The sequence below is a fragment of the Ursus maritimus genome, unplaced genomic scaffold (genome assembly GCF_017311325.1).
Source record: "Ursus maritimus isolate PB19 unplaced genomic scaffold, ASM1731132v1 scaffold_3, whole genome shotgun sequence".
In the NCBI taxonomy this organism is placed as follows: Eukaryota; Metazoa; Chordata; class Mammalia; order Carnivora; family Ursidae; genus Ursus; species Ursus maritimus.
In genome coordinates, this window is record NW_024425563.1 from 17,595,713 (window position 1) to 17,622,574 (window position 26,862).

Here is a 26,862-nt window from a genome sequence, read left to right on the forward strand (position 1 = left end):
ACTAGAGAAAGTATAGTAGGGTCTCCGTTAAGAGCAGATTGTTAAAATCAAATATTACTCTTTTTTAATTTGGAGTTATTTCAGATTAAAGCCCCATTATAATTGATCCATTGGAATTTCTTGATCGTATTTCTGTATGGTACAAAAACAGTGTTAAAATAACAGATGACTTCTTATTTAATAAATGCTTCTTGATTTTTTTTTTTCTTTTTTTGGGTGAAACGTTCTGGATAGAATTTAAGGTTGAACCATTCCAAACTAAATTTTGACATGTAGAGAATTACTCATGCTACTATTATAGTGAAAATTTCTGTCAAAGAATCTCTAAGCCCTAGTTGATTTCATTTTTGAGTATTATTGAATTGTAAATGAAAATGGACAGACATTCCCATGGAATGACTTGTATTGGGATTTAACTAGTCTTTGTGGACTGCCCCTGTAAAATCATTTGAGTATTAAGTTTTAGCTCTTAGTTGCTAATGAAAGCCATAATGTCTCCTGAAGTATTGATTGTAGAAAAGAATTTCAAGACTTTGCATGTTTTAAAGATGTAAAATCCACATCTAACTGTATTTTTTTTCTTAATAATTTAAAATTCATATTGTTGTAATGAATTCATCTGCCCTTCTCTATGTGAGTTTAAAATTAATTTGAGAAGAGGTTTCTTTATTAAAAGAGTTCCTCTATATAGGAAGGAAGTTTGAACAAATTATATCATGGCAAAAGTCAGAAGATCTTTCCTTGTTACTGCATAATTGAAGATTTAGTATCATATGAAATATTTATAGATCCATTCGAAACAGGCAGGAGCCCCCTTGGAACAGGGCACAATGCAATGTGCAGTGTATATGATACAGTCCTACTTGATTAGATGATGTTGCCCTTGCTTGTTTTTATTGTTTTGTGTTTGTTTTGATCTATCCCGTTCTGGGTTTGGTTTTCCTGTAATATCTGGTTAGACCACACTTCTAAAATAATTAATCCTGAAGGTAAGTAAAAATGTCATTTCAGTCATGATATACATGCATATAGTAAAAAGTTATTCAAAGTTATTTCACTGTAATTTTTTTTTTAAGATTTTGTTTATTTTTGAGAGAGAGAAAGTGCATAAGCATGAGTGGGGGGAGGAGGGGCAGGGGGAGAAGTAGGCTCCCCACTGAGCAGGGAGGCCTGATGTGGGACTCGATCCCAGGACCCTGGGATCATGACCTGAGCCAAAGGCAGACACTTAACCTACTGAGCCACCCAGGTGCCCCTCGTTGTAATTTATTTTTGTGTATGACTAATTTCCAGAGGCAGTCTTTGCCTAATTTCTCAGATAGTGTTTCTGACATTGTCTTCTGATATACGGCAACCAACTACAGTAAATACAGATTTCTCTTTGTTGTGTACAGAGCAGTGATCTGCAGACTTTCTGTAAAGAGCCGATTAGTAAATATTTTAGGCTTTCTGGGCCTATATGGACTTTGTAGTAAATACTGAATTCTTGTTGTAGCAGAGACAAGCTGTAGATAGCAAGTAAGTGAATGAGCATGACTGTTCCAATAAAACTTTATTTATAAAAACAAAGGGGCTGGGGGCACCTGGGTGGCTCAGTCGGTTAAGTGTCTGCCTTTGACTCAGGTCCTGATCCCAGGGTCCTGGGATCAAGCCCCACATCGGGCTCCCTGCTCAGTGGAGAGTCTGCTTCTTCCTTTCCCTCTGCCTGCTGCTCCCTCTCCTTGTGCATGTGTGCTCTCTAGCGCGTGCTCTCTCTCTCTCTCTCTCTCTGTGTCAAATAAATAAAATCTTAAAAACAACAACAGCAACAAAAAAGAAACAAAGGGGCTAGCTGTAAACTGGAGTTTAAAATACATTAATTTTTATGTAAAAACAAAGCAATGGAATTTATACTTTGTGTCAAGATAATGAAAAATATATTAAGACTCTTCCTCTGTATACTAGAGAAATTAATTATTTTTGGTGATCTTCAGAAAATTCTGTAATGGCCTGTTAGAAGACTTCATTATAGGTTGAAAAGGGCCTCTAGTTGTCTTTTTCTTTCTTTCTTTACTTTTCTTTCTTTTTTTTTTTTTTTTTTTAAGATTTATTTATTTGACAGCATAAGCAGGGGGAGTGGGAGAGGGAGAAGCAGGCTCCCTGCCAAGCAGGGAGCCCAATGTGGGGCTCATTCCCAGGACCCCGGGATCATGACTTTAGCCAAAGGCAGATGCTTAACCGACTGAGCCAAGCAGGCACCCCGGGCCTCTAGTTTTTTGAGCTGGCAAAAAAGTTGTCTGTTAATATGCTTTTCTGCATAATAAATGGTTGATGAAATCATTAATTAATGGCATATATATCATGTAGTTTTGTTGGAAGAACTTTCATTGGTCTAGCAGTCTTGTGACATCATTCTCACATGGTTCTCTAATGCCATGAAAAACCCTTACATGTTTTATTTAGGATATCTTTAATAATTTGGCAAGTAAGTCATTATTTTATACCAGCCATTTTGTGAACCCCACTGCAGTTTTAATTTCTTCTTCCATTAGGCGGGTAAGCACCAAGAATATGAACAGAAACTACTTCAAGAATTATATAAGTTAAACCCCAATTTTCTTCAACTATCTACGGGTTCAGTTGATAAGAATAAGAACAAAGTGACTCCACTGCAGAGGTATGATACGTAAGTACCGATATTAGTATAATCAGACACCTTACCTTCATCTCTGTCGATCCTCTCTTCTCATTTTACATCTTCTTCAGGCAGAATTCTTCTTGACAGTGTCTATCATTTGTGCAGAATTGTTGCATTATATAGGAAATGTTGAGTCACAGTTTCTGGGTTTGAATGTTTGCTGCCTGCTGCTCCCTGGTAATACTTCAGATGAGCCTCTTGATGGCTACCCCTTTGCGTTGATTTGCACATTGCCCTGGACCCTGGGAACACCCTCCTTGAAAAAAAAAAGGAATTAAGGGATGTTGGTTAATGACAGGCTCTTATTACCTAATTAAGGTTCCCCCCCCCGATATAATGAGGGGGAACACATTGTAAAAGGGGGAGTGGGAGTTATCTGGAACATTGTATGTTGAGGAAACAAATATTTGTGATTTTCTAGTCGCAGGAATCATTAACGTCTTATGTCCTCTGAATGAGGAGGATTCAGAATCTTATTCATCTATGAAACAACTTATTTTTGTGTAGACCTGTATTATGTCAATGTTTAAATAAATTTATAGTCTAAGGTACTGAGTCTCATTCTGATATGGTAATCTTCACATTTTGGGTTATATTTGGTTATGGCCTGTCAGAAAATGGTATGATTAATAAAAACAATAATTTTGGGGTTGTACTCTATCCTGAATGTTCCTTAAGTTTGATGTGTTAGGACCTTGTAATTTTTTTTTAATTTGGTAAGTTTAATTTTTATAAAATGAATTCATTTAAAGTAAATAGCTATAATTAATTTAGGTGTGTTGATTTTCTTTTTTTAAAAACTTATTCCAAAGTTAAATTTGTTTAAAGTGATATTCTAAATGTCTGGTTGTTACTTGTTATAGTCTAGCATTTAGCACTAAGGTAATATAAGGGCCGTTTTTCAAATATAGCTAATAATAACTATATACATTGTTGTCAGGTCAGTTTCTTCAACTACTTATTCTTGTATTTAAATTCTTGAAGTCCTTGTTAAATTATTCACTTCGATGGTAAAGATTATTTAAAAGGCTATCAAGATTTGTTTATATACACACCCTCATATGCACATGTACATACACGTGTATATAAATATATATATAAGAGGCCACAAAGCAAAACATAAAATTACTGTATAGTAAACTATGTGAAATTTGTTTATATCAAAGCTAAGAATTAAAGCTAAGTCCGAAAGAAATCTTTTCGAAATGATAAACTTTGACCCTTTCCGTTGATTTTTTTGTACCTACTCCTTTCTACTCCTCGATGTTTATTTTATTATGAACCATATTCTATTACTTACCTCATTGGTTGCTAGCTCAGTAGTGCTTCATATAAGAATGGGGTTATTGTAGTAAAAAATTATTTCAGATGCTTTTAACGTTTATATACATCACTGTTTTCATTAAAAATGTCATTCTAATTAAAACCATATTCTGGGTTTATAGCCCCTAGAGAATTCAGACCAGAAATTTAAAATTTAGATTATCTCTTTGAGATAATGTTTTTTATTTCTCAAATACAAAAGTAATATGTTTCTACTTAAGAAAATTTGGAAAATATATAAAAGCATACGGAAGAAAGTAAATATTGTATGTGATCTCAATACTCAAGACATTTTCCCTGAAAATGATTTGATGTGTTTCCTGCAGTGTGTATTTCTTTGTAGTCCTTTTCCTTCTTGTGAATGTATATATACCAAAATACATTGGTTTGTTATGTTTCAAAGCTTAATACTCATTATTATGAATATTTTCCTTTGTCATGAAAACATAATTTTTTATGGCTGCATGGTATTTCATTATACATGAGCATTTGAAATTTATTAAAGCAACCTCCTGATGGTGTATATTATTTTCATTTTGGTGCTCTTATTTATGACACTGTGATGAACATTTTTTCATATAAACATTTTGGTTATAGCTTTGATGCTCTTTGAAGTAGAACTGCTGAGTCAAAGATGATGAGTACCTATTTCCTTGAATTGAATATTTTTTCTGCACATTTTCCAATTTGATAAAAAAAGCTGTCTCATTTTAATTTGTATCTGATTAATAGAGTGAATGAACTTCTTATAGATTGTGAATCGTATCTGTTTGTTATGTTTTATTGATGTATTTAAGTGTTGTATGTGCATTATATAGAACTCACTTTTCCCAATTAGTTGACCATTCTATTTGTGTTTCAAAGTACTTGAATTTATAAATCAATTTTGGAAGAATTTCTGTTCTGCAATATAACATTGAGTTTTCTTAGCCATTAGTATGGTATATCTCTCCAAGTCTTTTGTGTCTCTTAGAAAAGAATTTGTTGGTGTGTTTTTCCTGCTTTATTGTATTGCATCTCCCACCACCACCTCTTCCTATTTGAGAATTTCGAGGCTAAAAATTAAAGACCAGTGTTAGAAAGTGGTGCTCTCAGGCATCCTTGTCTCATTCTTTATAGGGCTATCTCCCTATTTTATAAGACTGTCTCCAGTGTTTTATTCGCTTGTAAATGTGATTTTGACCATTTATTTGCGATAATGACAATACCCTGTTATTGTTAATTTGTTGAGTTTTTTTCTTTAGATTGAAAGTGAAAATTGACATTTACTAAATGTCCTTTTGGCATTTATAACAAGTACTTAGTTTTTCTTCATCTTATTTTTTTGTGATCAGTTATTATTAGATTTACTAATATATTATTGACTTTGCCTTCATATAAAGTACAGTCAGAGCACATTTATAACTATTTCAGTATCAGGAGGGGAATGTCTAGATACCACGGAGTAAAAAGGAAGAGAAAGGGAGATTTAAAACAACGTACTCATTTAATAACTGCCCAAAGCCAGTGTTACTGAACCCTCAGCTAGGACCAGAATGAATTTTGACATGGTTACCTGTGCTTTGCATAATCCACAATATAGGGAGGTTTCTTTGGGGATGGAGAAGGGTTATTTTTTGTTGGTTTAATTCAGGTCCCCCAAATTTAAGGACAGTTGATGGCCCAAAGTACAGACAGTTCTTGTTTTGGCAAGCTCCTGTAGCTTGTTTTCTTTCCATGCCAACCCCTGCAAAAGATTAAGTTCACCTGACTGTCAGTACTACTGAAGGTCTGCTTTGGTCTCCATTTCCACATTTTCACTATACAGGGTATAGTGGTGGGGATGAATTTGTAGATAATTTCCTTCTTCCCATAGGGAAGACTTGTCAAGTTAGAAAGATGAACAGTATGACTCTTTCCATGGTCCTACCCAGGAGATACGTTTTTCTTATTCAGGATAAGTTGAGAATTAAGCTTTCTAGGGAAAAAAGAAAAAGAATGGTTTCTTTCTGTCTCTTCTCATCATTCACATGTAGTGAATAGCAGTTCTACAAGAATTGCAGGAAAACAAAACCTGGAACCTTATGAATTGACACTAAACCTAAAATGTAGTTTCCTCTTATTTCTAATTAAGCCAGAGCACAAATATTAAAGAGTATCATATCTACTGAATCCTCACTGAACCCTGACATGGTCCTGATACACATATATAAGTGAAGTTTCTGTAGTGTGTCTTATACCTGTTTTACTTAAATGAACAATAAATTATAAGAGGGAATATGTCATTTGTTCTCACCACCCCCCATTATGATGCATTCCAGAGTATGTCAGTTAGATGGAGTATAGATGTGCTACTTTTCTATATTAATGTTACTTTGAAATGATGAATACAAATGATGAGATAAGGCATGAAGTAGTGATGCTTAAGGACTGGCTGTTTTAAGTTTGGGACTTTGAAATACCTTCATTTAGGTTGAGACACTGTGCCCCACCTGAAAACTGTGAAAGGAATAGTAGCTAGATGGGCTGCTGTGCCCAGGGACAGTGCAGAGGCCTACATAAGAATTTGGGGAGCAAATTACTGGGTATATAAATCACTCAAGGTAAGTGGTTATGACTTGATATTGTAGCTTAGACAAGCCACCATTGAAGGAGTGTGGGGATGTTCACCTTCAAACTTAGGTGAGAAGAGGGTTGGTGTCTTTTGTGCGCCTTCAGTCTCAGCTGTCCAGTGTGGTACATATCATTGTTACCTTACTACTTATTGGCAAGGAAAACTGGGCCTGGCGAGTCTCAGAGAGTTTAAATAATTCACCAGTGTCCTACACAAATAAGTGACAGATCAGATTCTGACCAAAGTTTCTGTCATTTTGATGCCCAGGCTCATTCTCCCACTCTGCCACTGCTCTGTCTAGAAAAGGTAAAATTCTTAAGAGACTTTTAACATGAATCAGAAACTCTAACCTGAATCAAACTAATTGACTTAAGGAAGACTGTGTCGCAAGTAATATGTAGTTTGACCTTGAAGATCTCGGGTCTGTAAGGCTTATTATCTCAGGATAAATTGGATATACTATACACCCAAGGAGTTAATGGTATTTTAAGCAAAAGCTTATTCTTAAACCACGGTTTGGTGGCAGTAGAGGAAAAGCTAAAGAAAGGAAAATGGCTATAGGAATTTGTCAGTTTTTATTACATCAAAGGAGAATGCATGTCTTTTTAAAAACATGGCTTATCTATATTGAAAATCAGGTATAAGCTTTGATAGACTGCGGGCATAGTCAGAGTGCCTTATTTATTCAGCAGAATGGTAGTGTTCCCTGCATGAATCTTGTTTTCCTACCCCGACATCATTTGGTCAGGTATGATTTAGAAAAGGTACAGTCCAGAGACTTGTTGAAAATAGTCTCGCATAGAGCTTGTTAAATCATGAATAGGCTTTGGCACATCTGTGAACTCTCTGAAATTTATCAGACAGTGTGTGTGTGTGTGTGTGTGTGTGTGTGTGTGTGTGTACATTTTTCTGGAGAGAGGACCCATGACCTAATAATAATTATAGATTACACTAGTGTGTGCTGGTACTTACAGATAGAGGTGATTTCAGCAGTGATTCTCAAACTATGGACAGGTGCCATGAGAGGTGGCCTATATTTTTTTAAAAAAATGGATCCCCAAAAAGGCAATTCCCCCTTTTATAATAGATAAATGGTTTGTAGTTCCCTTTTTTTTTTAACATGAAACTCAGAGCTACTTATTAGTAAACTAAGTAGATGAATTAGTAAGATTTATGAAAATTGGGTGTGTATATTAAAATTAGTGAGCTAAAAGATTTTTCTGACCTTTTTTCTCAGAGTCTTTTTTCTTATTTCTCTTAAGAAATTTTATTCCCATTCTGTATTTGGAAATACAAAGTTACTGCACATGTGCACATACATACTGGAAAACTAGTAAGCGAGTTCTGGTGTCCTATTCCACCTACGTAGAATATTTTCAAAAAAGTTAGAGAGCCACTGGTATTTTTTTTTTCCAGAGGGTGGGGTATAATGAGTGTGGGGGGATGGATAGTTAAATGAGCAATTGTGTGTTTAAATTCTATTTAAGTATATAGTATCTTTTAAAAGATTAACCTTTATTACTGAAATACAAAATTAAAATGAATAGATGGAGACAGTTTTACTGGCTGCTTTTGAAAGCTGGCCATAGCCTGTATGTTCAGGATGGTGGATGTTTATCTTTCAACTTTAATATTAAGAATAATTGAAAAAAAAAAAGAATAATTGAATTTTTTTTTTTTACTAGTAATCAAAACATTTATTTTCACTCATGCTCAGTACATCCTGGAATTATTGAGAAAATTCCAGTTAAAAATCATACTTGCCAAACTATAATCAGTTCAGATTATTGACACATTTTTTTCTTACCATGTTAATAGCTCATTGTGCCACATTATGTAAAAGGTGGCCATATTTTAGTAGTAAAGTAATACTTGAAATGTTAATGTATATTTGAAGCCTGTATCAAATAAACTCTGTAAAGGCAAGCTACCTGTCTGTAACTTAAATTTGTCCGTTGCAGTAGCAAAAGTTGACTCAGTTATTTAAGACGGGCAAGCACGAAAAATTAAAATGAATTCTTCTAAATGAATATGGAGTATTTAATTTAGGAGCAGTGTGAATATGTATTTGTATATACAGTAACATGTCAGTGAAATTTGGAAATGTCCATTATATTGACTTTAAATTATACCTTACTTCTGAAATGCAACCATAATTAGCACAGTCATGGAGACTTTGTCTTTTCAGTGTGACGAACATGAGAACTAGACCTTCTCAGTATTTTTTCTGTCCCGCTCCCAGTCTGGAAAGTGGTCTTTTCTTTGATTTTTCTCCTATGTAACTACTTGTTTTATGTTGCAAATTTTAGAAAGCCGCCAAGAGACTCTTTTCAGGAATTTGGTGGCATCTCCACCGAGAAGTAGAAAGAAGTCAAATCTGAACACTGTCTTTGGGGCAAGTTAGAAGCTAGCATCTGAAGATCCAAACAGGTGTAGCGGTGTCACACTGCCTACTTGCAGATACTTGTAGATCGTAGTTTCTTTATCTGTAAAACCTTTTGAATTTGATATTAATGATTCCTTCTAGCTTTATAATCCAGTAACAGTGTTCCTCTTCACTTGCACTAGTGTAGTAATATCAGATATCAGGTGTTGCAGTTTAGACTAAATGAATCAGCATCTCCAGAAACAGATTCTGAATACACACTCTATATTTTTATATTTCAAAAAAATAAATAACACATTTTTTTTTAACGCCCCATAGCACTGGATTCCAAATTTCGGGTTAGTTGAAAAATATTTACTCCTGAGAAATCTGTAATCTCACTATAGATTTCAGAACTATTTAGGACTAGAACTTTAAAAAAAACTCAGTAAGACTATTTATATGAAGATGTTACATGTTTACAAATTTTCATTTACAGATATTTACACACACAGCATTGCCTTCTGGAAATACCTTGATTGTGTTATGACACCCACCTACCTTTTAGAACTGCTTAGTCCCTAACACTTGAATCCAGTGCTTTTCAGTCAGTTGTGTGGTATTTAAAGACGTTAGGTGTTTTGATTTCTCTTTCTCTCAGCATTATTACTGGGCAACGATGATTCCAAGGCTAACAATACCATTCCTTCAGTTCTTGGACCAAATGAACTCTTGAGTGTGCCTGCTGCAGCCAGGACCCTGAGTGCTTGTTGCTACAGCAGAACTTGTGAAAATTCTATTGGGACTGTCAGGCCTTTCCTCAGGGCCCTACCCAGTTGGCTGAGATGATGTTTAATCTCTCTAATTCTGATTCAGGCTCAGAGGGCTCAGTCGGAGCAAGGAGAGGCAGACCTCAAAGTACCTGTGGAGAGCCAGCAGCAGGAGATTGAATCCTGGAACCTGGAATTAAGTGCTAAGATGGAGAAGCTGGTGAAATCCATCAGCCAACTGAAAGACCACAAGGATGTCTTCTACCTCTGATAGAAGACGCAGCCCCAGTGAGGATGTCCTCTTTAGACCTCCATGAGACCAGACATTAGCAGCTTCTGGAGGAAACCCCATGAATTGGACAAAAAGAAAAGGGAGGTTCTGGATGCCTTTAAAGCACTGCTAAGCCAATTACCTATCCCAATCAAGCTACTGCCAGAGTTGGAGGCATAGAAAGTCAAGCAGCAAAATGCCTGCATTGGAGCCCACCTGGACCACAGATGGAACAGTTGGAGAAGTTTTCACAGCTGGAGGAAAGCTGTTGTTTTTCATCTGTATTAGGTGCTGGAGGAGCTGAAGGGACTGAGTCACCTGGTTAGCTATCAGGATGACTCTCTAACCAAAGAGGTGAACCTGCTGAAGGTCCTGTTTACAGAGTTGCTGAAGTGTCTACTTCACAAAGCCTTTGTGGTAGAAACCCAGCCTTGCATGCCCCAAACTCCCCACCAGCCCTTCATCTTCAAGAGTGGGAAGAAGTTTACTGTCCTACAAGGCTGCTGATGAGATTCCAGGAAGGCAGTGGGTCACTGACTACTGAAGTCCCCATTGACAGGAATCCTCAGTTATAAGGTCTCCAGAAGTTCAGCATTCTGACTTCAAACAAGAAAACTTTGACCCCTGAGAAGGGGCAGAGTCAGGGTTTAATGTGTAATTTTGGCTACCTAACTCTGGTAGAACAACATTCAGTTGGCTCCAGAAAGGGCAGCGTTAGGGGCTGCTGAGAGTGACAGGGGAACTGCACATTATCAGCATCATGGTTGGATACACCTACCAGGGTCTGAAGCAAGAGCCAAAAACAGATACCCTTTGTGTGATTATTTCTAACATGAAGCTACTCAATTGCTTGGGCCTTGGTTCTCTGGTTCAGTCTGCTCAGCTTAAACCTTCAGAATCAGCAGTCTTTTCTAGCACCCCGCCCAAAGCCCTCTTGGAGCTTGCTGGGCCCTGCTCTCAGTTGGCAGTTCTCCTCCTGGTTTGGCCGAGACCTTGACCTGGAACAGCTGAGCATGCTGAGGGACAAGCTGGGCAGAACTCTAGGATCGAGGGTATATTGTCCTGGGCTGACTTCACTAAGCAAGAGAGCACCACCGCCTCCCCATGCAAGCTACCATTCTGGACATCATTGCACAAAAATCTGTACCTGGTACATGACCACCTGAGGAATCTGTGGAGTGATGGCCATATCATGGGCTTTGTGAGCTGGAGCCAGGAGCACTAGCTGCTGAAGAAGACCCATCTCTGCTGCCTTCCTACTACATTTCAGTGAGTCATTGGAAGGGGGCATTACCTGCTCCAGTGTGGAACATGAGGACAGTGATGAGGTGATTTACTCTGTGCCGCCCAACAGCAGGGAGGTACTGCCGTCACTCCTGCTGACCGAACTCATCCAGCACGACCAACTGCTTACTGAGGGAGAACATACATGAGAATATGCTGTACTTCCTCCACCCCTGGATCCCCTGGAGTGAGGCTTTTGGGTATTACCACCAGGAGAAAGTTAATCCCCAGGAACAGAGGAAATACCTGAAACATAAGCTCCTTGTGCTGTCTGTAGACGGGTGGATGAGTGGCAACAACCACTGGAGCCAGAATTGGATTCATTAGAGCTGGAGCCCGGATGGCATAAGGGCCAGTCAGAGCTAGGCCTGGAGTTAGAGCCACTGCTTGAGGCAGGACTGGATCTGGGGCCAGCACTGGAGTCCACACTAGGCACAGTGGCACAAAGAGTGCCTGAGCCAATCCTGGGACCAGAACTGAAGCTGGAGCCTATTCTAGAGCCATTCCCAGGGAACCCCAGGAGACAACTACCGTTGCTCTATGATATGCTTCTAGTGTAATTTGAGATGCAAATGAAAGTGGGGCCCCTGTGCGTTTTGGTGTTTCCTGCTTGTGTTAGAGAAACAGACTTCTTCAGAAAGAGGCCTTTCTGAATCGAAGTGGCTAATAAACTTTGTGCTGACCTAGAAAAGAAAAGAAAACCTGTAGATTTTTTGTTTACTTGTTTTTAAATAAAAAAGCCCTGTGCAGTTTATTTTAGTGTACCCGATCTTCTTTTATCTGATATCATGAGGACTTGGCAGTTCTTGACCAGAGAATAGTCCATTTCATGGAGTAGGTGTCTTTCTTCCTTATAAATATGGTATTTATTAAAGTTTATTTTACTTTCTTAACCTTCTTGGCGTGATAATGGGTTGGTGGATGTTGAATATAAAACAGCAAATACTTAATATGGCTATAACTTAAGCAGACAGAGAGCTTGATGAGGAAGGAAGTTCAACACCTAGTACTAGGGAAGTTGTGAGAACTCGGACTTGTTAGTGGTAGCTTTGATATAAGTGTTACCTGTCCAGCCATTAGAGATCCAAGGAGTTCACATTTATTGGAACTGGAATTTGTAAATATATTTTTCTTTCTCCTGAAATTATACAGGCATTTGCAGGGATTCTCCCATCTGTATTTTCTTTTGCACTGATAAAGTTGCACTTACAATGGCAGCTTTAACTATAATTGACTTTTTGCAGCCCACATAGGAAATAAAAACAATTTCTAGTTGTATCATTATTCTTAAAGCTTTTCATTTATTATTCCTTGAATAGTTAATTTTAAGGTAAATTGAAGAATATATTAAAATTGAGTGGAACATAAGCTTACTGATACTTTGTTCCAATCCTGGTTTTTTTAGCAGCTGTCTTTGGTTTGATGACACTGATCTAGAAATTTTTAAGCATCTTCGGTAAACCTTTCCCTTGTAAAGCATCAAATGCTATCAGTCAGTAGTTATGAAACCTCAATTGGCATGGTGGACTAGATGATATAAGTTGTTCTCATTAGTTGCAATCCAGAAACAACATCAAGATTTATTCTGAATGCAGTATTTTGATATATTGCCCTTTACATTAGAGACTAACCTTACCTATATTGAAAATTACTATTTAGTGCTCGTTAGTGGTGGTGGCTGAAAACCTGAACTGAGATGAAGACACTGCAATTCTTCCTTTGTACTGTCTTGCTTTCATCCTTTTGTTTCCATTATTTCTGTTTCCCCTACCTTTAAGCCTTTGTTCTCATAAGAATAGTGCAAGTTTGGGGACTAAGGTGGAGTAGTTAGCACCAAGATTCTGTCTCCCCACCTGGACAACAATTGCACTGGGAGAATCTGTCTGATGTAGCTATTTTGGAACTCTGAAATCTGTTGAAGGCTTGCAAATTCCATAGAAAGACTTGGGTTAATTTTGGTCAGTTTCAGCTCTTAGGCCAAAGCAGCTATCTATCCTCTACCCCCAGTCATGTGGCAGGCAGCAGTGTACATATTCCTGGAGCAGACTGCATTAGCTTGCAGGAGCGAGGGTGGGCAAACAGACCCTGTCTTTCTTATATTGAGGATCTTTACTCTAATTGCTGATTACTGCTTCTGATCACAGAGGTGCAGACAAAGAAGCAGGCAACCATTGTTGCAAGCCCCTCCTCCTCTGGCTGAAATGATACCAGGGGACTTAAAGGACTAGTGCCCTTCCCCTCTTTTCCCCTTTCAGTTTTTCCTTTTTCTCCTTGGGTAGTAGATATTAAAGACTAGGACATTCAAAAACAACTGCATATATGGGGAAATGTAGGGTTTATGCATGGCCAGAAAAAGGCTCAGAAAAGACCTAAGAACACTTTAAATTTATACCTAGGGTTGATCTTTTGCACAGAGACAGCCTGCAAAAAAGTAAACAACACAAAAAGCAAACAGTTTAAGGGGGAGAACCTGATTTCTAGAGGTACTATGTTACTAGGCTGAAATGGCCAGTGTTCAATAAAAAATCACAGTTACGCATGTAAAAGAAACAGAAAAGCATGGCTTATTCAAAAGAAAAGAATGATCAACAGAAGCTGTCCCTGAAAAAAACCCAATGGCAGATACAGTAGACAAAGACTTTTAAAGCAACTCTTTTAAAGATTCCTAAGGAACTGAAAGAAGCTGTGGAGAAAGTACGAAAAAAAAGTATGAACAAAAGGGAAATATCGATAAAAAGGTAGGAAACCAAAAAGAAATTCTCGATCTGAGAAGTACAGTAATTTAAATGAAAAATTCACTAGAGGATTCAAAGGCAGATTTGATTAGGTAGAAGAATCTGTGAACTTGAAGAAAAGGCAATGGAAATATTATGATGAGTTTGAGGAACACAAAGAGAAAAGACTGAAGAAAAGCAAACAGAGCCTAAGGGACCTGTGGGACACCATCGAGCAGACCAGTGTATGCATTGTCAGAGTTCCAGAAGGAGAAGAGAGAGAAAGATGCAGAGAGAATATTTGGGGGGGGGGGGAAGCTGAACACTTCCCAAATTTGATGAAAGAAATGAATATAAACATGGGACAACCTTAAGGAACTCTAATTAAAATGAACTCAAAGAGACGAACATTGACATACATGGTTTTCAATAAAAAATCATTCAAAATTTCATAATCAAAAAAAGTCAAATCAAAATTTTAGTAAAAAGCCAAAGACAAGAAGAATCTTGAAAGCAGCAGGAGTTGCTAATCATCATGTGGAAGGATTCTTCAATAAGATTATCGGCATATTTCTCATGAGAAACTATGAAGGCCAGAAGACAGTGGGCCAATATATTCAGAGTGCTAAGAGACAAAAACTGTCAACCAAGAATTCTCTATCCAGCAAAACTGTCCTTAAAGAGTGTGAGAGAAATTAAGACATTCCCACCTTAACAAAAACTGAGGGAGTTCGTGATCTCTAGATGTGCCCGCAAGAAATGCTCAAGGGAGTCCTGCAAGGTGAAATGAAAGGACACTAGTAAAGGTAAATAAATGGGCAAATATAAAAACTAGTGTGCTTGTAACAATGGTTTGTAACTATACTTTGTTTCCTACATGATTTAAGAAACCAGTACATTTAAGGTTCAATATATTAGTGTAAAAACTAAAAGGGGTTGGGATTGAACTGTAAAGGAGCAGAGTTTTTGTATGTTATTGAAATTAAGTTGATATAAATTTAGAGTATTAAAACTTTAGGATGTTAAATATAATTCCCATGATAACAAAGAAAGTAGCTCTAAGATATACACAAAAGGAGATGAGAAAGGAATTTAAACATTTCGCTAGAAAAATGTCAGCTAAACACAAAAGAAGACAGTAATGGAGGAATTTGAAGGGGGGGAAGCTATAAGGCATGTAGAAATCAAATGGCATAAAGGGCATGATCACTACCTTATCAGTAATTACTCTAAATGTAAATGAATTCAACTCTAGTCAAAAGACAAATTGGCAGAATGGATAAAGACACATGATCCAACTATATGCTATCTACAGGAGACTCACATTAGACCTAGAGACACAAACAGGTTGAAAGTGAAAGGATGAGAAAAGATAATTCATGAATATAGTACACGAGAGAGGTCAGGGGTGGCTATTCTATCAAACAAAATAGACTTTAAATCAAGAGAGACAAAGGACATTGTATATTAATACAGCAAGATGATAGAACAGTTTAAACCTTTATGCACCTAAGGCCCAAGCATCAAAATATGTGAAGCAAAAGCTCACAGATTTGAAGGGAGAGGTAGTTCTACAATAGTAGTTGAAGACTTCAGTACCCCACTCACAAGAATGGATATAATAACCAGATAGAAGATCAGTAAGGAGACAATTTATTTTTAAAAAATATTTTTAAATTAATTTATTTGCGAGAGAATGAGCACACGAGCGGGAGAAGGGGCAGAGGGACTAGGAGAAGCAGACTCCCCACTGAGAAGGGAGCCCGACTTGGGGCTCGATCCTGGGACTCCGGGATCATGACCTGAGCCAAAAGCAGACACTTAACCGACTGAGCCACCCAGGCGCCCCACTAAGGAGAGAATTTAAACAATAGAATAACTCAGCTGAATCTGACAGACACATATAGAACACTCTCTCCAACAACAGAATACACATCATTCTCAAGTTTACATGGACATTTTCCAGGATAAGATTGTATGTTAGGCCACAAATTAGGTGTCAGTAGATTTAAAAATCTAGATACCATACTGGATAAAGTTAGAAATCATTATCAAAAGGAAATCTGGAAAATTCAAAAAATTGTGGAAATTAACACTCTTAACTAATGGATTAAAGAGAAAAATCACAAGGGAAATTGGAAAATACTTAGAAATGAATGAAAATGTAAGTAAAACATCAAAACTTATGGGAAATCGCAAAGGGGATGCGAAGAGGGAAATTTAGAGCTATAAATGCTTACGTTAAAAAACGGATAAGACTCAAAGTCAATAACCTTACTTTACAACTTAAGGAAATAAAAAAATTAAAAAAAAAAAAAAAAAAACTAGACCCAAAGCTTGCAGAAGGAAGGAAGTAAAGATTAAAGCAGAGGAAGATGAAATAGTAGAAAAACAGTAGAGAAAAACAGTGAAACTGAAAGTTGGTTCTTTGAAAAGATCAACAAAATCGACAAACCTTCAGTTAGATTTAGATTATGAAAAACCACAGAAAAGGCTCAAATTTTACTAAAATCAGAAATGAAAGTGGGGATATTACTGCAGATTCTACAGAAATAAAAAAAATTATAAGAGAATACTGTGAACAGTTGTATGCCAACACACTGGATAACCTAGATGAAATGGACAAATCCCTAGAAACACAAAACCTACCAAAACTATTATGAAGAAATTGAAAAATATGAGTAGACATATAATTACTAAGGTGATCAAATCACTAATCAAAAATTTTCCAACAAAGAAAATGTGAATTCTACCAGACATTTAAAGAGGAACTAATACTAGTCTTTCTCAAACTTTTCCAAAAAATTGAGGAGGAGGGACCATTTCCTAACTCATTCTGAGGCCAGCATAACTCTGGTACCAGTGCCAAAGACACCACAGACCAGAACTCCTTGTTTACATTGATGCAAAAATCTTCAAGAAAATGCTATCAAACAGAATCCAGCACATTAAAAGAGTTATAAACCATGATAAAGTGGGGGTATATTCCTGGAATGCAAGAATGGTTTAACATAAAAAAAAATTGAGCAATTTGATGTGTCATATCAACAGAATGTAGGATAAAAAACACGATACCTCAATTGATGCAGAAAAAACATTTGACAAAATTGAACACCCTTTTCATGACAAACAACCTAGGAAGGAAACTACCTCAACATAATAAAAACTGTATATGAAGAACTCACAGTGAACATCATACTCGGTGGTGAAAGACTGAAAGCTTTCCCTCTACAGTGAGGAACAAGGCAAATGACCACTTTTACCACTTCTGTTCAACACATTATTGGATGTTCCAGCCATAGCAATTAGCCAAGAAAAAGAAGAGACATCTAAATAGAAAAAGAATAAGTAATATTATCTCTTTGTAGATAGTATGGTCTTAATATGTAGACGGTCCTACGGATTCCACACACAAAATAAACAAATGGTTAAAACTGATAAATGAATTTAGTACAGGGTACAAAGTCAACACACAAATCAGTTGTATTTCTAAATGTGAACAATGAATAGTTGAAAAGGAAATTACAAAAATAATTCTGTTCACGACAGTGTCAAGAAAAATAAAATACTTAGAAATTTCTAAGCAAGGAAGTTAAAGATTTATACAATGAAAATACAAAACATTGCTGAAAGAAATTAAAAATACATAAAGGAAAACACATCCCATGTTCATGGATTGGAAGACTGTATTATTAAAATGTTGCTTTTACCCAAAGCTATCTACACAGTGCATTCCATATCAAAATCCCAGTGATTTTTTTTTTTAAAGATGTACTTATTTTAGGGAGAGAGCAAACAAGCGGAAGGGGTCAAGGGAGAGAGAGAGAGAATCTCAAGCAGACTCAGTGCTGAGCACGGAGCCCAGCATGGGCCTTAATCTCACCACCCTGAGATCATGACCTGAACTGAAACCAAGAGTCAGACACTTAACCGACTGCGCTGCCCAGGTGCTCCAGTGATGGTGTTTGTTTGATGGTGGGTTTTTTTGCAGACAGACAAACCCATCCTAAAATTCATGTGGAATCTCAAAGGACCCCCGAATAGCCAAAATAATCTTGAAAAAAAAAAACTGGAGGGCCCACAGCTCCTAATTTCTAAGCATAACTGCAAATCTGCAGTAATGTAAACAGCATGGGATTGCCATGAAGACAGATACATATTCCAGTAGAGTAGAAAAGAGAACCCAGAAATAAACCATCACATATAGGGTCAAATGATTTTTAACAAAGGTACCAAGACCCTTTTCCCCTGTGGGGGAAAGAAAAGTCTTTTCAACAAACGGTGCTGGGAAAACTGGGTATCTACATGCAAAAGAATGAAGTTGGACCCTTACCTAAGACCATACTCAAAAATTCAAAATGGATCAATGACCTAATTGTAAGACCTAAAATAATTATTGACTATAAATAAAGTGAGAAACTTAGGCAAGCTCAGGAAGGTAAGTTTATTCAGGAATAGCAGAGGGACTGCAATGTGGAACAAGCAAACTGTAGCATGCTACAGGCGAGTCCATTGAAGGTTTTTTGGTAGGTTGTATTTATGGGCAAGGAATGGAAAGAGGGGAGAGTTCAGTTAAGAGTACGCTAAAATCAAAAACAGGAAATCAGCCTTGAAAATTTTCCTGACCAAACGAAAATCATTCCAGTCACACAAACAAAGCTCAAGTCGTCCCATTATGTGAGGTCAATCCAGTTTGAGCCATGTTCCATCCATTCCTCTGGCAAAACTTCCCAAGGTCGATATAGGACAACCTCTGATCATCCTCCCACCCAAGAAAATTTCAACACTGTCCACTTTCTGTAAATCAGACATTTTGGAGGAATCAGTCTTTTAGTCCTTAGGTTTACCTTCCTGGGGGCACATGGGTGAAATTATCCATCTTATATTCTCCGGTTCTATTTTAGATTGAAATTCTTTCACACAACAGGGGCGCCTGGGTGGCACAGCGGTTAAGCGTCTGCCTTCAGCTCAGGGCGTGATCCCGGCGTTATGGGATCGAGCCCCACATCGGGCTCCTCCGCTGTGAGCCTGCTTCTTCCTCTCCCACTCCCCCTGCTTGTGTTCCCTCTCTCACTGGCTGTGTCTATCTCTGTCAAATAAATAAATAAAATCTTTAAAAAAAAAATTTCTTTCACACAACAAAACCACTAAAAGAAAACACATGACTAAAGCTTTACAACATTGGATTTGGCAATGATTTCTTGGCTGGGACACCAAAGGCACAGGTAACAAAAGAAAAAATAGACAAATTGGACTTAATGAAAATTTTTAAATTTTGTGACTCAAAAGACACTGTCCATAGTAAAAAGGCAACCCACAGAATGGGAGAAAATACTTGTAAGTCATATGTCTGAGAAAAGGTTAATAACCATAATATATGGAGCACTCCTAAAACACAGCAACAAAATCAAGTACCCTAATGCAAAAATAGACAAAGGACTTGAATAGACATTTCTGCAAAGAAGATAGACAGATGGTCATTGAGCACATGAGAAGATGCTGAACATCACTAATCATTAGGGCAATGCAAATCAGAACTATAATGAGATACCTCCTTAGATGCATTAGTGTGGCTACCACCAAAAAAGCAGAAAACAGAATCACTAAGTTCTGTATCTAAATGTAAATAAAAACTTGAAACAGTAAAAAAAGGAAAAAATAAAAGTAAAAAAGCAGAAAACAATGAGAGTTGGAAGGGATGTGGAAAATTGGAACCCTTGTGCTCTATGGGTGGGCATAAAAAAATGGTACAGCTACTGTGGGAAACAGTATGGCAGTTCCTTAAAAATTAAAAATAGAATTACCATATGACCCATCAGTTCCAGTTCTGGGTATACAGCAAAAAGAATTGAAAGCAGTACCTTGAAGAGATATTTGTGCACTTATGTGCTAGCTCGCAGTAGCTTAAACATGGAAGCAGTCCAAGTGTCCGTGGCGAGATGCACGGACAAGCAAAATGTGGTATAAATACAAAGTAGTATTCAGCTCTAAAAGGAAGGAAAAGAAATACTCTATGATTCCACTTATGTGAGTTATTTAGAGTAGTCAAAATTATAATGACTGGGAGGGAGGAGAAAATGGGGAGTTTATAGAATTTCAGTTTTATGAGATAAAAAGAGATGGGGATAGATGGTGGTGATGGTTGTACAACAAGTTGGAATGTATTTAATACCACTGAACTGTGCACTTACAAATGGTTAAGTAGATTTTATATTAAGTCTGCTTTACCACAATAAAAAATTTTTTTAGAAAATGTAACAAGTTCTTCTCATATCATCTGTACTATGTTCCAGTCTGTTCTTCATGCCACCACCAATCTTTCTAATACTGTTTTGTTTATATCATTTCTATGCTCAACAGTTTCTCTTAGCCCCTGGTGTCTACCCTTTGGCTATCTTTACCTCCCACTGTTGTCAAAATCATCCTGTGTGTTAGCTAAAGTAATTACTTAACTAATTACTTAACTTTTTCCCAAACCCATCTGTGACTTTTTGATGCATGGTACACTTGCTATTCCTACCTTTAATGTTCTTTTCTCCTTTTTCCCTTCCCTCTCCTAATGTATAAATCTTTTTGAGGATCTGCATAAATTTGAACTCCCCTAGGAAATGTTTCTAATTGCCCCACTTATGGTGGCTTCTCTTTCTTTTAAAGACCTGTGGAATTTATGGTTTAAACAATTCACGTAGTAATCGGCACTGGTTGATATTTGTTGGTATGTACCTATCTCATTTCCCCAAATGTCTCCAAACTTAGTGGGCTCTAAGCTATATCTTAAAATTATTTGTAATAGCCATTTGACCATAAAATGAATTGATGGTATTGCTGTTTCGTGAAAATAATAACTAAAGGTGCTATTTAGTGAATCCCAGACCTATTTGTCAAGAGTCACAAGCATCTGGTGATGTTTATGCAGAAGATACGCTGGGTATTGTCATTGGGTACTAGCCCTTGTTAAATTTTTCTAGAGTAATTAAATGTGGTACCAGTAAATTGTCTGGCTATCAGGGTAACTTTGTATATATTTCTAGCCAATAAAATAATTTTGAGAAATTTGGAATCTTAATTTGTTTTGCTCTAATATGTAATATCATATTAATATTTGGGTACTAATACTTATCTTTTATTCATGTGGTAGGTTAAATACAGTTATGGAAATGCCTCGCTAGGTCACTGTTGTAATACTTGTAAAGATTTTGTTTTGTTTTTAAGTCATCAATTCTGTGTTACTTTATTGTTGTACTGCATTTTCCCTATATGGAAGTCAAGTTTTATGTCTTTGTTTAAGAGTAAATAGTTTACACAAAAGTTTCTGTTTTGTGTGTGTGCATTTATACACACATATATGCCTTCTTCAGGGTTGTAAGTAGGATATTGAAGTAGTAAAGGAAATTTATTGCTCTTAAGAACCTGTAGAGAACATTTGAGTGACTTTTATGCCCTCTGTTAAACACCTGGAAAAATAGGTGAGTATTATTTCAAGAATTTTAATGGGGAATGTGTTTATCATGTGCACAAAACCGAATAATGGGTTAAATTTTTGACGTACAGTAGTACTCATTTTAGGCAGGACTTTTTTTTTCATAAGTTATTGTTTCACCCATTGTTTTTGGAGAATCTAATTAGAATATAAGTTGTTCAAGGGTATGAATTTGATCTTTTATTTTTTTGTATCCTCAACATCTCAGCTAATATCTTTACATCATAGTGCATCAACAAATGTTAAGATAATAAAATGTCTGTTTTTCTGGCTTTTGGGGAGTTTGTTTTCATTGTGTGAGAATGACTTTACTCTGATTTTATTTGATGTGTTTTCTTTTTACAGCCCCATTGACAAACCTTCAGATTCTCTCAGTATAGGGAATGGTGATAATTCCCAGCAGGTAAGATTTTGATTCTGTATCGCTTCATTTATCTTCATTCCCTGAAACGGCATTCTAAGCAAGTGAATTTTCTAGGTAGTCGGAAATACTTCAAATACTGAGACAATTTAAAAATACTGTTAGTGGGTATCTTTTTAAAATCTACTATAAATAGTCTTCCTTTCTTCCGTAGAATATACTGCATAAGAGTATAATTTAGCCCTTTCTTGATGACTCAGAATTATCCTTATGACCACATGTTCTATTGTACCGTGTGGTGATATATTAGTGTCCTAAGAATCCACTGATACTACTGGTCTTTTTGACCCTACTCCAGAATGGTCTCAGACTAGCATGCCTTCTTCATTCTTGATTTTAAGAGTTGTTTCTCTGCTATATACACTCCCCTTGTTGCTTGTTGTCAACTTTAATTTTCTGTTTCTCACAGCGTCCTTGCCCAACAGTTTTCCCTTTCCCCCAAACGACTGTGGGCTTTGAAATAATAAACCAAATAGTTCAGAGTTGTATCCACATTGATACTGAGTGAGGCCTTAATCTTTGTATACTCCTTTGTATCATCTTGTCTAGGTGTGTGTTTTTCACTGCATAAGCTTCTGTACACCTTCTTACATTGGTACAGAAAAATGTACTTTTAATCTGTTCTATAAAGAATGGCCAGTTTCCCACAATGTTTGTGAGAAACTCGAGGATCTAAAATACACTGCTTTTCCAGAATTTTTGCTCACAAGTTCCAGAAAAGAATTTGAAAATCTGTATATCCTTTGTATATTTTAGGTTAACATTAAAGATTTTTTTCATATTAACTTAAGAATCACTGTAAAGGATGTAATTTTCAGGATATTGTAAATATTGGTATTTTAAATAAAAGCACTACATTGCTTTTTAATAAGTATCTAAGGGATTCAAATATCAGAATATCTTGTGCTCTCATTCATTTAAAAAAATACACACTTTTTTTTACATCATTCTGTGTTCTTCTTGAACTCATTCTTCTACTTCTGCCATTACAGAATTTTATCTTAATACAGTATAGTTTATTCTTGACAGGCATATACCTCTCTCAAAAATAGACATGAATTTTCACTTGGAAACAATACTTTTTTCTGAGACAAGGCCTTAAATGCCAATTTTCTTTCTTTTTAAAATTTTTTAAAAAGATTTATTTATTTGTGTGAGAGAGAGAGAAACTTAAGTAGACTCCCCGCTGAGCACAGAGCCTGTTGTGGGGCACAATCTCAGGACCCTGAGATCATGACCTGAGCTGAAACCATGAGTCGGATGCTTAACTGACTGCACAACCCAGGTGTCCCCCAACTAACTTTCTTCTGAATTTTTATTCATAGCTTTTATTTGATCAAAGCAACTTGTATAAATGCAGATTTTGATAAAAATTAATCATTAAATACAAACACTAAAATTATATTGGAAATTTATTTCTTAATGAGATGGCTAGGGCTATTTAAAAATTGGTTTTCATGGGGCGCCTAAGTGGCTCAGTTGGTTAAGTATCTGCCTTCAGCTCAAATCATGATCCTAGAATCCTGGAATCGAGCCCTGGTCGGGCTCCCTGCTCAGCATGAAGTCTACTTTTCCCTCTCCCTCTGCCCCACCCTCCTTGTGTGAGCTTGTGTGCTCTCTCTTTCTCTCTCAAATAAATAAAATCTTAAAAAAAAAAACAAAACTAAAATTGGTTTTCATGTATCCATGGATGAATATTACCTGTTGGTACAAGGAGACAAGTTTCAACAGCAATGTTAGTCATGTTTTCATTTTTGTAAAAACATGTCAGTGCTGAGGTGTCTTATTTATATAAGTGGTTGGAAGAAAGAGTATTATCTCATTATCAAATTTTTGAACTCCTTCTGAATTAAATACCTAAGAATCATAAAGATTTATCACAAAAATTATTTTTAATGATGTGTTTAGAAATAATGTGATGAGATCTTTCCATTTTGTTTAAAACTTAAGTATTGGGAATCATCTAGTTTGCAAAAGAATCTAGTCATTAGTCACTCTCATCACCAGTCTGGATATTGCTAATAATATTTTTGTTGCTCTCAGAAATTTTTCACTCTTGGTCAAATTACTACAGTTAAATCCCAAAGAGCGAGCAGTAGTCTTTTCTTTGTAAAGTGAGAGAAGATAGATTTTGAAAGGAGAGGAGACTGGCTTAGTCTTTTCAAGGAGGAGTCAGTTTTAGAAAAGAGTATATATGTAATTGATGGATTTTTTGAAAATTCGTGTTCTCATAAAAAAGTCTTTAAGCACCCCAGTTTGAAGACCACTGTTCTAATGCCTTTTGTTACAAGCCTTTTTAATGGCGGCTCATAAAGGTGTGTAAACTTCTATTGATTATTCTTTTCTTTTCCTATTTTATTTAGATATCTAACAGTGATACGCCTTCACCACCACCTGGTTTATCAAAATCCAATCCAGTCATCCCCATCAGTTCATCCAATCACAGTGCACGGTCTCCTTTTGAAGGGGCAGTAACTGAGTCACAGTCGTTATTCTCAGATAACTTTCGCCATCCCAACCCAATCCCAAGTGGGCTTCCTCCTTTCCCCAGCTCCCCACAGACATCCAGTGACTGGCCTACAGCACCAGAGCCACAGAGTCTCTTCACATCAGGTATACAACAATACTACTACATGTTAATAATTTTACTCAGGCTGAAGTGAGCCCTTGCTTGATGTGTTTTTAACCCCTTTAAAGCACCCCCACTCCCTTTTTCATAATGTTGTAAACATTTAAACTGCATGGAGTAGGATGGTTAGATAAGTAGTTGTATGACCTAGAACTTACCGTGTTAACAGATTTCTCCAGAAATCAAGGGTTAGATCATCTTTCTTTCTTTTTTTCCCTTTTCTTTTTCTTTCTTCTTTCTTTCTTTCTTTCTTTCTTTCTTTCTTTCTTTCTTTCTTTCTTTTTCTTTCTTTCTTTCCTTCCTTCCTTCCTTCCTTCCTTCCTTTTCTTTCTTTTCTTTTCTTTCTTTCTTTCTTTTCTTTTCTTTCTTTCTTTCCTTTTCTTTCTTTTCTTTCTTTCTTTCTTTCTTTCATTCATTCATTCATTCATTCATTCATTCAAGATTTTATTTATTTATTTGACAGGGAGACAGCCAGCGAGAGAGGGAACACAAACAGGGGGAGTGGGAGAGGAAGAAGCAGGCTCCCAGCAGGGCGGGGAGCCCGATGTAGGGCTTGATCCCAGGACTCTGGGATCATGCCCTGAGACGAAGGCCCACGCTTAACGACTGAGCCACCTAGGCGCCCCTAGATCATCTTCCTGATAATGAAATGCTTATTCCTCTAAGAGCTTTTAAGGACGTATATTTTTAATCTTATTTGTGTTTATATAGTTTAAGATTTTTTTTTTCTCCAGCTGACAAAGAGGTATGTTAGTTAATTAATATTGAAAGTTGCATTTTGGCATTTTTGAGCCATTTTCATTTTTATTCATTGTAAGTTTTCTTATTGATGTGAAGGATGGCATAAAATTAACATTGAAAATATAGCACCTATTATCAGTGGAGCATTATATAAACATATATATATATATATAAAGCATATTCAAAATTACTTAGACTTTGTCTTTGATAAATACATTTTTAAAAATAAACTTTACTAATTGGATTCTGTTACATCATATTTATTACCTTATTTCATTGAAATGACTTTTTCCAGGTTTTGGTTATGAATAGCTGAAGGTGTAATTTGGGTTTCAAGTACTTTGTTTTCTTTGATTATGAAAATCAGCCTATATCATTCAGTTTTTGAAGTTGGTAACTTAAGATGAAATCATTGCTAGAAGTATATGAGACCTTTTATAATATTACAATCTTATATGCTAAGAAATCATACAGATTTTGGATATATTTATCTTATAATACGATGTGTTTAACTTTCACTAGTGTGGACACTCGTTAAGTATACAAGTGAGCTATGTATTTTAAACTTATCACTAATTGTCTTCCCAACAGAAACAATCCCAGTATCATCCTCTACAGACTGGCAAGCAGCATTTGGCTTCGGTTCTTCTAAACAACCAGAGGATGACTTGGGTTTTGATCCCTTTGATGTCACTCGAAAAGCCTTAGCAGACCTGATTGAAAAGGAACTGTCAGTCCAAGACCAGCCTTCCCTTTCGCCCACATCTCTTCAGAACTCCTCTTCACACACTACAACCGCCAAAGGTCCGGGCTCTGGATTCCTGCATCCTGCTGCACCGACAAATGCCAACTCTCTCAATAGTACCTTTTCAGTCTTGCCACAGAGGTTCCCTCAATTTCAGCAGCACCGAGCAGTTTATAATTCATTCAGTTTTCCAGGCCAGGCAGCCCGCTATCCTTGGATGGCCTTTCCACGCAATAGCATCATGCACTTGAACCACACAGCAAACCCCACCTCAAATAGTAATTTCTTGGACTTGAATCTCCCGCCACAGCACAACACAGGTCTGGGAGGGATCCCTATAGCAGGTAGGTTCATTTATAGCCTTTGAGAATTTGTGAATAACTCATGACTTCAGGTTGTTGGGTGGGTAGGGAGGGAATTTTTAAATAACAGAGAGTACTTATTATTCTTGGAAATTTCTGTGGGGAAAAAAAAGTCCTTATCATAATTTAAAAAATTTTTAATTGGATGGATGCCTTGTAATATTGAGCTTTATAAGGATGGTGGAGTATTATACCTAGTTATAACTTGGAAGCATTTTATTTAACAGGGTAGTTACCAAACTTTTCATATGGAATGTAAATGCACAAAGAAAAAGAAAAAAATGTGCTCTGAAATTATGGTGCTGGAAAGTCCAACACCATGGTAAAAATTCCAATTATACATTCTAAAAGTAAACTGATCCAAAAAAAATTTTTTTGAGATGGTAATTAGTGAGAGCATGAGGGATAAAGCCACTCTTTAACTACTTTTGGCAATTACTTATTTTGACTGATACGCACAAACCCACACACACACAAATTGTGCTGT

At 36.5% G+C, this 26,862-nt stretch overlaps 1 protein-coding gene across 7 annotated transcripts in view; it reads left to right on the forward strand.

The window, feature by feature from the left end:
- The window catches only part of CNOT4 (CCR4-NOT transcription complex subunit 4), a 136,624-nt gene that overhangs the window by 79,123 nt on the left and 30,639 nt on the right, over positions 1-26,862 (forward strand). For 4 of the 7 annotated variants that reach the window (XM_040643966.1, XM_040643969.1, XM_008707601.2 and 1 more), the window contains 4 exons: positions 2,532-2,665; positions 21,823-21,880; positions 24,262-24,511; positions 25,860-26,357. In XM_040643966.1, coding sequence (XP_040499900.1) covers positions 2,532-2,665; positions 21,823-21,880; positions 24,262-24,511; positions 25,860-26,357 — 940 coding nt within the window. The remainder of the gene's footprint in view (positions 1-2,531; positions 2,666-21,822; positions 21,881-24,261; positions 24,512-25,859; positions 26,358-26,862) is intronic. The other 3 variants (XM_040643968.1, XM_040643970.1, XM_008707602.2) reach the window with 1 other exon arrangement.